The 17,263-nt window shown below is 35.1% G+C and overlaps 1 protein-coding gene across 4 annotated transcripts in view; it reads left to right on the top strand.

The window, feature by feature from the left end:
* The window catches only part of SLC35F5 (solute carrier family 35 member F5), a 39,194-nt gene that overhangs the window by 11,499 nt on the left and 10,432 nt on the right, over positions 1–17,263 (top strand). For 3 of the 4 annotated variants that reach the window (XM_014859001.3, XM_014859006.3, XM_014859003.3), the window contains 5 exons: positions 3,285–3,366; positions 4,187–4,274; positions 7,252–7,316; positions 9,943–10,047; positions 13,534–13,693. In XM_014859001.3, coding sequence (XP_014714487.1) covers positions 3,285–3,366; positions 4,187–4,274; positions 7,252–7,316; positions 9,943–10,047; positions 13,534–13,693 — 500 coding nt within the window. The remainder of the gene's footprint in view (positions 1–3,284; positions 3,367–4,186; positions 4,275–7,251; positions 7,317–9,942; positions 10,048–13,533; positions 13,694–17,263) is intronic. The other variant, XR_011502781.1, reaches the window with a different exon arrangement.

The following is a 17,263-nucleotide window of genomic DNA, read 5'->3' on the forward strand; positions in this document are numbered from 1 at the left end:
TGTAGTAAAAGTTTTTAAAAAAGGGGAAAAGATAAGAGCCAGATTAAATAGGTAATGTCTGTGTGTGGGAGGGAACCTGGCTGTGGAATCAGATGATTATATTAGGAACTTCTATGTAAAGGAAGAAAACTACTTCAGGTGACACACAATTCATCTCTAGGCAAATTGGCAGGAAAGCAAAAAGGAAAACCTGAGTTACACAGTTTATTGTCTTTAAAAGGAAGTATCTCTCTTCATTGGATAAAGCAAACTTTTTCCTAACTCAAAACTCTACGAGAGAATGTGCACATAGGTTCTTATGTAATAAGGCACCACTCCTGTATAGCACATTTACAGATAGATACGTGCAGATAATAGCCTTGTAAAAAATGGCAATAGATTACACATACCATAAAATTTACCATTTTTAAGTGTATAGTTCAGTGGCATTAAATACATTCACATTGTTGTGTAACCATCACCACCGTCTATCAACAGAACTTTTTTCATCTTGCGAAACTGAAACTCTACCCATTAAATGATAACTCCTCTTTCCCACCTCCCCACGCCCCTGACAGCTGCCGCTCTGCTTTCTGTTTCTGAATTTGACGACTCTAAGCACCTCAGATGGTGAAATCAGACAGTGTTTTTCTTTTTGTGGTGGGCTTGTTTCACTTAGCATTATGTCTTCAAAGTTCATCTTTGTAGCATGTGTTAGAATTTGCTTTTTTTAAGATTGAATACTATTCCGTTGTATAGATATATGCCACCTTTTGTTTATCCATTCATCCATTGATGTACACTTGGGTTGCCTCTACATTTAATAGTCTTTTTAAAAAAAAAAAATCAACTTAAGTTACAAGTGCAGAGAGCTGTGTTAGTCTTCAGTAAGGGCATTTCTATAGAAAGTGAGAGTAATACAGTCCAGGCATATAGCTTTCTGGAAACCTGATTTAATAGAGTGATGAGCTTTGGTAAGGTCTAGAGCAGTGCTATTTGCTAGAAATATATTAGGAACCTCAAATTCAGGTCACTTAGGTACTTTTAAATTTTCTAGTAGCCACGTTAAAAAAAACAAGTGAAGTTACTTTTAATACTATATTTTTATTCAATACACTATATGTAAAATATTTCAATGTTATCAATAAAATTATAGATGAGATAGTTTTCATTTTTTTGTACTAAAATCTTCTAAACATTTTAGTTTCAATTTCTGTTTTGTTTCTGTTTCTGTTTCATTTCAATTTCAGTTGCTAAACCATTTCAGTTCAGACCAGCCGCTTTTCAGTTGCTCAGTAGCCACATGTGGCTAGTGGCTAGTTTATTGGACAGTGCCAGTCAAAGGGAGTTAATGATTACCATATTTGCCAGTCCTTCTTGAATATCTTTTGTCTTATTAGGGCTTATGGTGTTTTAATTTTTTTCTATAAAATATATTTAGGTTATATAGGCTTTACCAAAAATGCCTTTTATGATAATTTTAAAATGAATTACCACCCATGAAATTTTATGTAAATTATTTGCCATAGATTGTTAGTAAGTGGTTGTCCTCAACTCTAGAGTAATGAAACATTTTAAGGATAATTTTTGTTAGAAAGTAATTGAGATAGATCTTCTTTTATGATGAAGGTGTTTAGGTTTGAGAGCCAGAGAATGGGGAGAGATGGAGAATAGGGAGGTCTTTCTGGAAAGAGTTCATAGCTAATGATGACTTCTCATGATCTTTGAATGGCTGCCATCTAGGTGATCTGTTTTTATTTCTCTGTCTTGCATTAGCAGAGACCAGTGAGATTGTTTGGAAAATGTGCACAGTATTTAAGTATTAAAGTGGTAAAGAAAATGGGTCAAGAAAGCTAGTTATCACCCTGTAAGCATTATCTCTTCTTGCAGAAAATTTCCAGAACATAACTAAGGGCAGAATCTTCTGCCTCTTCTCTAGCACTTCAAATACAAGCAGATTGTGGCTTCTGTTGTCGTAAATGTTTGATGTTGACCATCTTACCAACTGCTACCTCATTTTCTTGTTTAGAAAGTCAAGTGAAATTATTTAGGAAGTTAGAGGACTACAGATGGAATCAGAATCACTTTGCCGTAGTTTCACTCTGGCTGTAGCCTTCAATACAGTGTACACTGAATGGAGACTCCTAAACTCTCAGCTATCTGCTCCCTTCAAGCTGTGCTCTAAGATCACGTGTCTATGCTGCTGCTTTGAAATGTCAGTAGTAATAATTATACTACTCACTTAACTACAAGTCGTGAGAGAGATTGAGGAATGTCCGTCTCTTATTGGAGACAAGTCATTCTTCAGTAGAATATGATTATCCGGTCAATCTGTTTAAGTAAGAGGTGCCGACAACAGTTAGACAAGCAGTTAATTTACTTTGATTGACCCAGCAGTCTACTTCTCAGTGTATATGTTAATGACACTCAAGCACAGATGCACCAGGAGGCATGTACTAGAATGTTTATAGTAGCATTGTTTAAAGTAGTCAAAAAAGTGTCCATCAACAGATAAATGGATGAATTGTGTTAACAGGCATTAGAATATCTGATAGCAGTGAAAATAAGTGAACTTTAGGCACACACATACTAGGCTTCATCAGAAAGAACTCTGGTTTCTTATTCCTTAAATCAAAGTAGGCACAGGGTTGAGAATGTAAGAATATCCTGGCCTAGATGAGCAAAAGAGAAGAGAGAATTAAAAAAAAAATCCTCATAGCTGGAAAACTTCCCTTAATTATACCCAGAGTTATGAGAACTCTTTGTATTATGTCTCCAAACTGAAAATCAAAGAAACAATCACAGTTAGATAGTAAATTCACAGTTTTCATTGGACATTTTTAAATTCCCAAAGTGAATATAGCCTTTTATCTCTCCGTCTCCCTACTAGCTACTTTTATTCCTCCCCATAGGCGTACAGATTTCTCATCATGCTATATTCATCTGTACATATTTTAATATTTGAGAATTTCCCAAAATTTAAATTTGATTTAGATAATATGAGTGTTAGATAAAGCAAGTTTTAAAGTTGATTTGTTACTCAAATTTAGCCTCATGTTTTAAAAACCTGAATGCTAATTTTTAACTAGCTATTGTTAATGTCTTGAGGGAAATTGGATAGCAAAGATCTTAGGTCTGATTATGAACATCCTCTTTTGGGGCCTGTGATTTTTCAATACAAAACAGCTTTTAAAACCTCTTATGATGACATGTTTAGGGGGAGAAAAAAAGGAGAGGACTGTAAATTGTAATAACAAATATAAACATAACATTCATTAGGTTTCACTTTGTTTTCTTTTCTCTAGTGGTTTTTGGCAAATTTCTCATATCAAGAAGCACTTTCAGACACGCAGGTTGCTATAGTTAATATTTTGTCCTCGACTTCTGGTAAGAAATTTGTCTTCAAAATCTGCATTGTAAATCGAGACTCATTTCTGATAGCTATATATAGATATATATATATTTCTTAGATATATGACACATGCACACGTTTTTATCTTGCTATAAATTACTACATTTGTTCTAATGTACATTAGTATATTGTAACTACTTAATCTTTATAGTTTCCTGCCCTTGCCTTGTGCTCTTATTTTCCTTCAAATACTTTACGGTATTTTTTAATACAACAATATATTAAAGTTTTATAGGCTGGCTCTTTGTATTGTAGTTGTTGTTCCTTTCACATACTCTTTCTAAAAATCATTTTCTAGACTCTTTGGCTAAATGTAATTGCTTATTTCAGAACTATAATTTGCCCTATGAAAGGTATTTTATTTTTAAAATTGAATCACCTTCCAAATCTGGAAGATAAAAAAAGTATTTTTGAAGTTGTAAAAATAACTTTAGCACACAGGCTTGATTATGATGAAGTCAGAACGTTACTCTGAATGTTCAGTTTAACTTTCTTAGTCGTTTAAAATAATAGGACTATACTTGAGGTAAAGTATAAAGTATAAAGAGGTAAAACAAGTTCCAACAGTAAACAAGTTTATTGTTGAAGTAAACGTGGTTTAGAGGCTCTTTTTTGGATGATCTTTGAACATTTCATCCTAGGTATCTGCAGTCTTGTTCTTAGTTATTTACAAATGACAAAAATGAGTTGAAAAGTTAGGTGTATAATTTACTTATTTAAACAATCAAGTTGGTAGTATATAATTTTGACAATATTTAAGCTAATGTATCTTTTTTTATTCTTTTCTCTCCAAAGGACTTTTTACCTTAATCCTTGCTGCAGTGTTTCCAAGTAACAGTGGAGATAGATTTACTCTTTCTAAACTATTAGCTGTAATTTTAAGGTAAGAATGTAGTGTAATAGCTAATTTGCTTAAAAATACAATGTTTAAAAAAATTCTGGTAGTAGAGGATAGTTTATATTATGGTAAACTGTATAGACAAAGAAAGATGAGGATAACAAAGATTTTAAATGGACGTTATGCTACTCATCCCTCAGTCACATCCTGAACTAGTTTTCCATACCTTCCTGGGGAGGGTAATTGGTGGGAAGGACCCTAAGGCAGCTTTGGTTTCCTTTCATGTGACTGCAGACTTACGAAGTATTGTACTGACATTTACGTTTAACAGAGTGGCAACTTAATCCTCATAGTCTCCAAGTTTCTGTTTCCTCTTGGTAAAACAAGTTCCCCTTTTTGTTTTGGTTTGGATTTTTATTTCTCTTACTTCTAGAAATTTAACATGCAGTCTTCGCTGATTGTCTCAGCCTCAGTCTTTCAGTTATTTTCGATATAATTCATTTGGCAATTTTGTATTACTGTATAACATCAGTGTTGTGGATAACTATTTTTAAATCTTGTATTTTTATTTAACTTTGTGTATATTTGTCTTGTCTTCCCTATGAGATTGTAAACCCTTGAAAGCCAAAGCCTTGTTTTATACTTCTTTGTGTCACCAAAGGCCCAGCGTAGGGCTTTGCTCACAGACAGTACTCAAAAAGTTGTTTTGGGTTTGATAAAGGTGTTGTTTTTGTGAGAGAAAATCAGAAATCAGAGAAGGTAACAGAATAGTTTAATAGAATGATTAATGTTTTTTAGCTGTCGGAGCTGGGTTTGAATCAGAGCTCTGCTCTTTGTGCCTGGCAGGTCCCTTAAACTCTGAGGTGCTTTCCTAGGTGAGGAAATGATGATAGTATCATCTACTCTGCAGCCTTGTTTTACAGTTTCGAGGGAATGTGTACAGAAAGTGGTTATCATAGAGACTGGTACTTGGCAATAATATAACTGGTAGCTCTTATTATTTTGTGTTTTTCTCTTTTAGATATAAGGGTTAATTAACCATGGTAGTTTCCATAGGTAGTGGTTGACCCAACTAATTTACCATTTAAACTTTTGCCACCAGGAGTTTATTCTTTTGCATGATTGGTTAATGTTTTAGCCAAACATATTTTCACATTAGGGGAATACAATATATTTATATTGGGAAGTAAATGAGATTTTATTCAACTTTATTCAAAATCCATGCTAATTTCTAACTTTTCTTTATGCTGTCTTAATAAAGAAAGATTTGAAAAAGAAGGAAATGGATTTAAAACATTGAACTTGCAAGTATTTTGATAGAATCCATTACTCCTTCTCATTAAAGTAGATCTAGAACAGGGGTCAGCAGACTAAGGTGAGCTGGTTTCTTGTTTTTTGTAAATACAGTTTTATTGGATCACAGTCACTCTCCTTTGTTTGCATATTGTCTATGGCTCTGTTAGCCCTACAGTGGCGGAGTTCAGCTGCAACAGAGACCATTTGGCCCGCAAGCCTGAAATATTTACTGTTTGTCCCTTTAGGAAAAAGTTTGCTCAATCTGTGGTTTAGAAAAATTATTACTTAGGATTTTTTATATATTTATTATATGTTCTTAAGAATACTATATTGAACATTATTTAATATTTTGTTTTGAAATGGCCTTATACAATGAGATTCAGTTTCTGAGGTTATAAAAAGAATTTGACATAGCAACAATCCTGAAGGAAATCTGATAAGCTAAAATGTCTCATTCCATCAGTTGAGAGACAGAAAAGAGGGTGGCCTCAAGCTAAACTGCCTAGAATCCAGTCCTACCTCCATCATTACTAGTTTTGAGATTTTTGGGCAAGTTTCTTGCCTCTCTGCGTCACAGTTTCCTCATCTGTAAATTGGGAATAATAGTAATAGGATTTGTCTGAAAGGATTGTTTTGAGGATTAAATAAGTTAAAACTTGTAAAGTATTTGGAATAATGTCTGGTGCACAATAGGTGCTCAAGATATTTAGCCATTGTTATTATTATTATTATCTAAGTGGAATTAAAACTTTTGGTTTCTAGAATGTCGTGGGTGCTCAATAAATAATAGCTGAATCTGAATTTGAACAATGGTTATTTAACAGTGGTGATTTAATTGAAAGTTATGAATATTTGACTTGCAATGGAATAACTCCATAAGGGAAAAAAATTTCTTTTTTATATTCCTCTCCCATTGCTACCTGGGCTTTCTAATCAGTAGGTGAAAGACTAATTTTTTTAAAAGTTAGCAATATTTTATCTGCTTGAAAAATGTATACAATTTACAAGATACATAGAAGTAGAAAGACAATAGAAGCTCCATGAGGACAGGAACCACATCTGTCTTGTTCACTGCTGTAACCTAGTGCTAAGCTTAAGAAATAACAATTGAATGAATGAATGGCCTCTGATTTCTCTGCATCGTTAATTCAGTCTTATTTTTATCTATTAAAATAATGATATTTAGTTATTTAAATATTTAAGGATAGTTTTACTGTTAATTGAAGGTTTACCGGTAAGCAAGAATTAGTGCCATTGCTAGGTTTGTATAGGTTTAATATATGTATATCTCCAAAAGAAAGATTGGAAGGGAGATGACAAGTTGGTTAATTCTTCCCTAATTGAAAGGCAGTAGATAGCATAGCTGGTAAGAGCTTTGGACTCTGGAAGCAGACTGCCTGTGTTTCAGTCCCAGCTGTGTGATTTTGGTCAAGTTACTTCATCTCTTTGTGCGTTAGTTTTCTCATATGTAAAATGGGAATGGTAATAATAGTAATACTTTCCTTATAATATTGTGCATTTTATGAGGATTCAAGGAATTAATGCAAGTATAGCGCTCATACTATTCTGATAATATTGTTAGATATTAATTAAATCACAAAATTTTTTGACAGTTTTACCCAAGTTTGAGATTAGTCTTGATCATTTGTAAATAATTTTTATTTTTATTGTTAACCCTTTTAGAGCATTTATTACTTTGCTTATCTGTAATGACTTATTCTCATAGCATTGGAGGTGTTGTGCTGGTAAACCTGTCAGGGTCTGAAAAATCTTCTGGAAGAGATACAATAGGTAAGTACCCGACTCTGTATTCTTTCTGTTAGAGTATACAAGACAGTTTGTGTATATCATCATGTGTGTCTGTGTGTGTGCCGTGTGTGCGGGCATGCGTACTCACACAGAAGGTGGGCACTAACGGGGCCTTTTCAAAAATATTTCCTTTGGAAATAATGTAAAAAAATTCAAAAAGAGTTCACAGACTTCTCATATGCCCTCACCCAGATTCTCTAAATGTTAACTATATACATAACTACAGTACAGTTATAAAAATCAGGAATTAACATTGATTACAATAATATTATCTAGTCTGTATATCCTTTTCAGTTTCACGATTTTTTCCACTAATGTTCTTTTTCTGGCCCAGGATCACCTGTTGCGTTTAGTTGTCATGTATTCTTAGTTTCCTTTAATCTGGAGCTGTCCCTCTGTCTTTTTTTGTCTTTTATAACCTTAACACTTTATAACAGGATATTGTGCAGTTATTTTGTAGAATGTCCCTCACTTTGGGTTAGTTTGGTACTTCCTTATGGTTAAATTTGTGTTGTGCATTTTTGGTAAGAATACCATGGAAGTGATATTATGTCCTGATCAGTACATCGTATCAGAAGGCACATGATGTTGCTTTGTCCCATTGCTAGTGGTATTGATTTTAAAGTGATGTCTGCCGGTTGCCTCCGGTGTACAGTTACTGATTTTTCCCTTTGAAAGTAATAAGCATCTTATAGGGAAATAGTTTGAGACTATACAAATGACTTGTTTCTGTCATCCAGTCATGTGCCACATGCAGACTACACATATGACAGTGGTCCCATAAGATTAGGACCATGTAGCCTAGGTGTGTAGTAGGCTATACGGTCTAGCTTTGTGTAAGTACACTGTGGTGTTCACACGATGACGAAATCGACCCATTTCTCAGAATGTATCCTGATTGTTAAGTGCTGCGTGACTGTACTCGCACCCACTAATCTTGTCATTCACTTGTGATTTTTGCCTGAAACAGTTACTACCGTGGTGAATACTTAGTTTTTGATCTAGTCTTTAGATTTAACAAAAACAAAGGTAATCAGAACTCAGCTTACTGGCTTCCCTCTTGGTATTTTCCCTAGATATTTGAAGTTGATTGAATAGAACAATGCTTTCTAAACTATTCCTGGTTACTGCCCAGTGAGCTGTGCCTTGAACTACTTCACCTTTTTCTCACACAGAGCAGCTTTGTATGTGTGAAACAAAACATGTGTTTGTTGTGTGTGTTGACAGGCTTTGCTTTAAAAAAAGTTTAAAAATAATTTAAAAAGTAGATTTAAAAAATCATTAGACTTAAATAATTGATTAAAGTATTGAATATGGTGACTTAGCAGACAGCACATTATTAACTCTTTTAAAAGGCTTACTTAAATGTTTTTGAGAATGAGTTAATATATTAAAGAGAATCAGTATTTATTATGCATGTACAATGATCCCTGCATTATGTTAGATATTTTGGAGTGTTAAAAAGTGCAAATTGGGGCTGGCCCCGTGGCATAGTGGTTAAGTTCAGGTGTTCTGCTTTAGTGGCCCGGATTCACAGGTTCAGATCCCAGGTGTGGACCTACACCTCTTGTCGGTCATGCTGTGGTAGCAACCCACATACAAATAGAGGAAGAATTGGCACAAATATTGGCTCAGGGCGAATCTTCCTCATGCAAAAAGAGAGAATCTGGCAACAGATGTTAGCTCAGGGTATATCTTCCTCAACAACAACAACAAAGTATAAATTATGTGTTTGTAGTTTTCAAGGAGTTCTTGATTTTAATCAGTATATGAGATTTACAAAATGAAGCCACTAAAGAATGAAATAATACCATATTTAGCGATGGTAAGTATTAAATTGTCTAAAATAGAAGACAAGTAGGATGGAAGTTCAGGGGAGTAGAAAGAGGATGCTCTGTAGTAGAGGTAAGACTCTAATAGGGCCTTAAAGATGGTAATGGAATATATATTAAAAATGATACATGGTGGTGGAGAGAACAGAGACCAGTATAAGCAATAGCTTAGGGAGAGAAAGAAGGATTGTTAAGTTGGATTGTGTCAGGTGTCAAAATTGTTTATGTAGGGGAAACAGGAAGTATGCATTTGAAAATTAAAAAACAAAGTGTTACTTATATGAGTTTCTGTATTATAACATGTAGAAGTGTTTGGTTAGATCATTGAGGTGAATGCTTTTGCAGTTTTGGGTTACACTTTGAATTCCTTCCTATGTTCCTGGAGGACATGGATAGGGTAGGATATACTTTATCTTTTCATTTTTTGTTAAGAATTCATTCATTCATTCATTCATTCATTCATTTATTTGCTGAGGAAGATTGTCCCTGAGCTAACATCTGTGCCAATCTTCCTCTATCTTGTACATGGGACACGGCCACAGCATGGCTTGATGAGTGGTGTGTAGGTCCATGCCCAGGATCTGACCTGGTGAACCCCAGGTCACCAAAGTGAAGCATGCAAACTTAACCACTTTGCCACTGGGCCAGCCCCTGTCTTTTCATATTTGTATGCTCATTTCTTGAAATAGGATCTGATACATTGTTAGATTTTAAATAAGTGTGCGTTGAATGCATTAATGAACAAATGCTTTAAATCATTATCTTGATTTTTACAGGTTCCATTTGGTCTCTTGTTGGAGCCATGCTCTATGCTGTCTATATTGTTATGATTAAGAGAAAAGTAGACAGAGAAGATAAGTTGGATATTCCAATGTTCTTTGGTAAGAGTATGTTTAACTTGTGAGACTCTTTACTTGGAATGATTACCTTAGGGTTTTGTTTTTTGGAGTGAATACAGAAGCCTTTTTCCCCCACCTCCTCCATATGATTCTTTAAAACCATTAAATTTTAGAGATTATGAAGTCCAATCTCAATGTTTTTCTCTTACCCTGTTCCTCATAGTTGTGTACCTGTGAGAGAACACCCATCCCCTCATTGTGAGGTAAAGAAATTCCTCCTAACACCTTTTTTGCAGTAACGTCTGTAGATCAGATACTTTCTTCATTGAAATGACAGATTTTGCTATTATAAAGCATTTGAGGGTATACCTGTTGTATTTTACATTTTGCCATTCTTGAATTGTTGGAAGCATAGAACTGGGGAACCTGCCCCAAAATGATATATATAATACTGTTCCAGTTTATGTATGTATTTTCATTAAAAATTGTGGGCCATTTAGCTTTTCATTTGAAGTTTATCTTTAAGACTCAGATTCTTTTATTACATAGATTTTCAAATTACCGAATTATAGTTTCTGGCATCAATTCTTAGTTTTGCTAAATAAAATACCTAATATGGGAGCTGGCCTGATGGCATAGTGGTTCAGTTCACATGCTCTGCTTTGGCAGACCGGAGTTTTGTGGGTTGGATCCCGGGCACAGACCTACACGCTGCTCATCAAGCCATGCTGAGGCGGCATCCCACATACAAAACAGAGGAAGATTGGCACAGATGTTAGCTCAGGGACAATCTTCCACAAGTGAAAAGAGAAATATTGACAACAGGTGTTAGCTCAGGGCTAATGTTCCTCCCTGAAAAAAAAAAATACCTAATGTGATTTATAAACTCTCCTTTGCCTAAAAGCAGCTCAATAAAGAACCTGTGCTGTCTGTAGGATTGCAAAAGAAGAGCACATTGACAAGATATCTTCCAAAAGATACCTGACTATCAATAGATAAAGAAGCCTGGTGATAAGAGTTCAAAGTACAGCTTACAGGGAATCAGGAGGCCTGGATTCTAGCTGCTATAACTTCCTTTATCTCATATTCATCTGAAACAATGAGGAGATTGGACTAGATGAGTAGCTTCCAAACTGATTTACAGAGCGTCCTGGGAAGGGAGGGAGGAGATGGAGTTGCATGCATGGGTCTGGTTCTTGAACTCCTTTGCTGCTTTGGCTGAAACAACTTTGCTTTATTATGCTTTTTGCATTATAATTTAATTTGTAGAAAAGAGTTTTCTGCTAAAAATAGTTTGAATATTTGTGCCTAAAGATTAACAAAAATAAATTTTTGAAAAGCCACCAGACTGGGTGATCAATCAAGTCCCTTTTAAGTATAGAATTCAATAAATACACCTTAAGTATGAAGATAATTTTAGTGATGTCTTATTTTAGAGTCATAGAAAATTCTATCTGGAGTGCAATGAAATGTTAATATTTTTTGAGTCTTCTTTTTTAAGATTGGCAACTTTCAAGAAAAGTTATTTAATTTACTCTTATTGGTGAGAGTGCACATAGACATGTTACTTGATTGGTCTTCTTCATATGTGATGTGCTCGGTAAGGCATTGTTGATTTGACCTGGGCTTCAGGATGGACAGGATTGGAGAAGAAGAAGATAGGACTGGGATGTGGAGAGTTCTCTGAGTGTGGGGATGTGAGCAAAGCATAGCAGGGAGCAGCAAGTAGATCCATGTCATCGTGCTGGAGTGTTCACTTTAGGGAAGAACAGGAAGGTATGCGGACCACATTCTGGAAAGTGTGAAGAATAGGTGAAGTGATTTGGACCTTTGTCTCTAGGTCCAGAGGTCGTAAATTTATGTGGAATTTCATAGACTTGATAGTTCAGGGACCAGAAAATAGATTTGGGTTTTGATAATGTCAAATTTTGGTGTTTTAACTAGAATACCTTTTTAATGTGATGCAAGCTTTTTAGGTCATGAGTTCCCTCTGAATGTGTGTCGTTTTGTTTGTTTTTATTTTTATCACTAGATGTCTTAAGTTGGATTTCCTAGAAGCAGGATATGAGACAGGGATTTGATGTGGGTGACTTATTGAGGGAGTGCTCTGCAGGAAGGACTGGCAAGCAAGTGAGAGAAGCAGGATGCAGAAGGGGAAAGGACCACGTGGTCTCAGTAGAGGTTTGGCCCAGTTCCTGGCAGGGGTGGGGGCAGGTGGCAGATGGGGAGCGAGAGTGGTTGATATGTCTAGGCCATCCTCAGAGTTGTCCTGGCCTTGAACCATGAAGGCCAACCTTGTGAATGGCCCATCAGTCAGTTGTTGGCTGCAGAGGGTGTGGGGCGGGGAGGGGTGGGAACTTCCTGGGAAAGGCGGACTTATTTGCTCTCCCAAAGAAGGCAATGGCTGTGAGTCTTTTGCAGCAGATAGAGAGTAGGTGCTCCAGCCCTGGTAAGAAGATTGAACTAGGCATCCTAAATACTATTTTATTATTTAGCAGCAAATATGAAATATGTATCTACTGTAATTCAGTTTTCTTTTAAGAGAGTTCTATAGTTACCTTGTGGATGTGATAGTGGCTCTGGGATGTTTAACTATATAGAAAGTGCAGTAAAATTACCACAAACTTGTAATATTTTTTTCTTTATAATCTTTACATTCATATGTATGTAGCCATGTATAAACTTACATTCCTATGATAATAGCTAGCCTTTAACTGGTCACGGCGTGCCACGTAGTCTGCTATATTTTATCTATTTCGTCTATTCTGCCCAGTAGCCTAATTAAATATTGTTTCACACTTGTAGATTGGAAAACTGAGGCCTAAAAGAGGTTTTTGCTTCTGTATCTGCACTTTATACTACTAGTGAATGGTAAAGCTGGGATTGGAACCCACGGCAGTCAGACTGCAGAGCACGCGTTTTTAACCACTAAACGTTACAGCCTTCCTTTACAAGTAGTCTGTACTTAGTTCATACACTGAACAGCTACTTGTGTATGTATGTTATCTCACCAACTAGCTTATGAGCACTGGGAGGGCAGGAACCAAGAATTTTATCTTTCTTGGAACCTTTCTCCATTATTGCTAGCATAGCCCAGGTGCTTTAAATATGCTAGTTGAATGAGAGAACGTACTGTCCAATTCCTCATAATTAATTTAGGCTGAATATACATACATCCTCCTCCCCCCCACCCCCGGTTATTTCTTTAAGTTCTAGCACGCTATATTATGAGTAGCTAAGGTTAACAACCCTTCTTTTGGAATTGTTTTAAGTGGTTTATTTGGCAGAAGTTGCTCCACGCAGTGTGGATAGTTGAACTTTGAAGACTCAGTGGTCAGCAGTTGCTTGATAGAGTTTTTCTGGTGTGCTGTGCACAGGACTGACTTAACAAAGAAACAGAAGTTCCAGTTGAGGAAACCTGTTGGAGCCCTTTGTGCAGAATCTAATGTTTTTAATTACAGAGTTATAAGTCTGGAAAATTTAAGTAAACCACAATTACTAACTTTTGTCTTTTTTATACATGTTTAGGTTTTGTAGGTCTGTTTAATCTGCTGCTCTTATGGCCAGGTTTCTTTTTACTTCATTATACTGGATTTGAGGACTTTGAGTTTCCCAATAAAGTAGTATTAATGTGCATTATCATTAATGGCCTTATTGGAACAGTTCTCTCAGAATTCCTGTGGTTGTGGTATGTACTATTTATTACTCTATGATTTATTAGTTATCAATTTATTGACTTTTGGGTAATTTAAGCATTTATATTTCTTCTGTCTTCTGATGGCCCCTCCTCTGCACCTTCCCACCCCCACACCACATTTACAATTTAATACAAGAACTCCATTAGAGCAGGAACTTTATTTTTACTTTTTAACTTTTATATACCCATTATATAGCATAGTGCCTTGCACACAGAAGGAGCTCAGTAAATATTTGTTGAATGAATATGAATGACCTAAATTTATGAAAGTGTTTTAGAAAGTAGAATGTTATGCAGGTGAAAGGCGTCATTATCTAGTGGACATCTGAACTTACAAGATGTGTATCCCAAGTGTGAATAAGATGAGTTCTAAGTGAGAATCTAGGGGCCTTTCCTCATTTAAGGGACTTTGGAATGTCTGCTCATTCATAGGCTTTTTTGTTTTGTTTATTCTCAGGATTTTTCATATGGGTGAGCCAGATATGTAAACCCTAAACTCTGATTAATTTGAGATGTTAGATACTTTGTTATGTTATAGTATCAAATATATTATGTGATAATAATTCTGAAATAGTTTGCAGACAATACTATGTATAGAGTTTAAGAAACTTTTCAAATATAGAGCTTGATACTTAGTCCTCTTTCCTTCTAATAGGAACTTAAAAAGAGAGAGCAATTTGTCCTTAAATCCTAAATGAATTTTATTATATGCCAATTAAGACTACTGACTAGTTTTCCCTTGCAGAAGACTGCAGCAAAAATGGCCTTTTCCATAAAGTCTTCCTTGATGCTCTGCCTACACTTCTGACCCCTCCCCAATTAAGGAAATGCCTCTATTTTTTTTTTTTTTGATCTCTACACTCAGTTCCTTTCATGTAGCACTTAAAGATACCTTATATTATAGTAATTTATGTGCTTATCTTAAATTCCGTTGTTGATGTAATACTCTTTGCTATCAGAATCCATTTACTCATTCATTTTTCTATCTTTCATTACATGCCTTTTTGGTGCTCAATTTTTTAAAACCAAAAAGAGTAGCATATTTTATTCTGTATATATATCGTATGTCCTCCTCTTCTCTTGTCCTGTCACTTTTGTTCTGTGGTTTCTCTTGCTTCTCTCCACTCTTGTTCTGGGGAGATAGAACTACTTACTGGTAGTGTTTTGATTGAACTTTGTTGAACCGTAAGGAATTGTTGATCTTCAACCATTTTTGACTGCACTTTCATATGATTCAACCCAATGAACCATGTGCTTTAAATAATTATGTATTCACTGTATGTTAATACAAGTTCATATTCTCTAGTTTTCTAAGTTTAGTTTAAATTAGAAAACTTCAAGGAGTTTTTACATATTTGAAAGAAATAATTAAATTATTCTTTGGAATGTAGAATAGAGAAGGGTTTAGTATGGTCCTTATTACATTGAGACTCATTGTAAACATGGATTGTGCCACCTACAAATATTAAAGTGCACATTCTTTATTGAGAACTTTATTTTTAATAAAAATATGTAATAGAGTTTCATGTTCAGAATTTAATGTAGGCTTTGGGAATCAAATATGACTAGACATATAATCTCCTTTTGAGTTTGCTCCCTTGGAAAATTTTATATTTAAATAATCTGTTTTGGAATATTTTATTCTCTTTTTATTTAACTTTTTTAAAGTTAAAAGAGTAATACATACAAAAGACTTGACAATGAAAAGGAAATCTCCCTTCTACCCCAAATTTCCATTCCTTTTCCCCAGATACAACCACTATTAACTTCTAAGGCTTCTACGAAGTTTTCTATACATACAGGAGTGTGTATCAGTCTCTGAATTTCCCCCTAATTTTGTTTTATATTCAACACACAAATGGGAGAATACTGTGGATATTGTTTTGTACTTTGGTTTTGTTTTTTTTTCACAAATTGTTGTCTTGTAAATCTTTACATATCAGCACTTAGATTCCCTTCATCTTTTCAAAGCCTGTGTAGTATTCTAATCTGTTATGTTCCAGCCCATCATGTAACATAATGGATAGAGCACAATGTGTTCTACCAGTTCCTTATTGAGAGCCATTTTGAGTTTCCAGAGTTTTGCTTTGTGAAAAATATGGTATTGAACATCCTCATATGTATGTAAGCATTCTATAGGATAAAGGCCGGTAAGTAGAAAAGACAGAGTCAAACATGTGGACTTTAGATTTTGGTAGAGAATTGCAAAATCATTCCCCACAGAGGGAACACAATTTATATTCCCAACTGTGTATATGAGTGTTTATTGTTAAATAGTTAAACTGGACACTCAGAGGCATATATTATGATTAAAGCGATGTTTGTCCTTACCTAGGATGGATTTTTCAGGATCTCAATAAGGTTTATTTTTCAGCTATATTTCTACGCTCAAGCATTTGAGTACTTATGGTAACAACTCAGTAGCAGTAAGTTAATCATAATGAAACAAACATCATATCTCTTAAATTTTAGGTGTTGGTAACTCAAAACGACTGTAAGAAGCATGTCTGTATATATTTCATATCTTTTTAAATCATAAAAAATAAAAACTTAGATCAGAAGATATAATCTTTGCGTGTATGATGATTCCCTTCTTTTGAGGGAGGCACGGTTCTTGTATATTTATAAATAGAATAGTAAACTTCAGCATATATAAAGTGCTGAGTAGTAAACTCCAGATGCAAAAGTGCAGTTGTGAATTTTTTGTAAATTAAAGATGTGTACTTGTCACTCATTGTTTATTTTTTAAAAATTCAAGCGCTCCTAGGGGGCTGGCCCCGTGGCCGAGTGGTTAAGTTCGTGCGCTCCGCTGCAGGCGGCCCAGTGTTTCGTTGGTTCGAATCCTGGGCGCGGACATGGCACTGCTCATCAGACCACGCTGAGGCAGCGTCCCACATGCCACAACTAAAAAAAGAACCCACAACGAAAAATTCACAACTATGCACCGGGGGGCTTTGGGGAGAAAAAGGAAAAAATAAAATCTTTAAAAAAAAAAAAAAAAAAATTCAAGCGCTCCTTTAAGTCCATATCCTGTACCATATACTGTACCATCTAGTATAGATGTTAGATGATAGGACCTAGTCCTCTGTCTCAGCTTTTCCCAAAGTGTGTCCCTGAAATGATAACAGATGACAAAAGGATTCAACCATTCGCTAAACTGGAAAAAGCTGGTATAAATCAAACAGATTTTTTTAATGCTTTGTCTCAAACTCTTTATCGTAGTACTTTGCATTATAAATCTCTAAGAACATGTGCTGCGTTAAAAAGAAAAAACGTATTTGACCCCGAACCTTGTTTCCACAGAGCTGCTCATGAGTAGTGGGAAGCGCTAGTACTTGAATTCTCTTTACCTCACCAGTAAGAATTGTCCAGCCTCTGTTGAATACTTTGAGTGACACTTTATCAAGAGATAGCCTCTTATTTATTGTGGGATAGCATTATTAATTCTAACATAGACTGAGCTAGAATTTACTTGCCTATAATTTTTATGAGTCTGTAGTCCTAATTATATATATTATAGTTTTATCATACCCATAATTCATTTTCTTCTTATATACCTAA

This window comes from Equus asinus, chromosome 4, assembly GCF_041296235.1.
Source record: "Equus asinus isolate D_3611 breed Donkey chromosome 4, EquAss-T2T_v2, whole genome shotgun sequence".
NCBI lineage: Eukaryota > Metazoa > Chordata > Mammalia > Perissodactyla > Equidae > Equus > Equus asinus.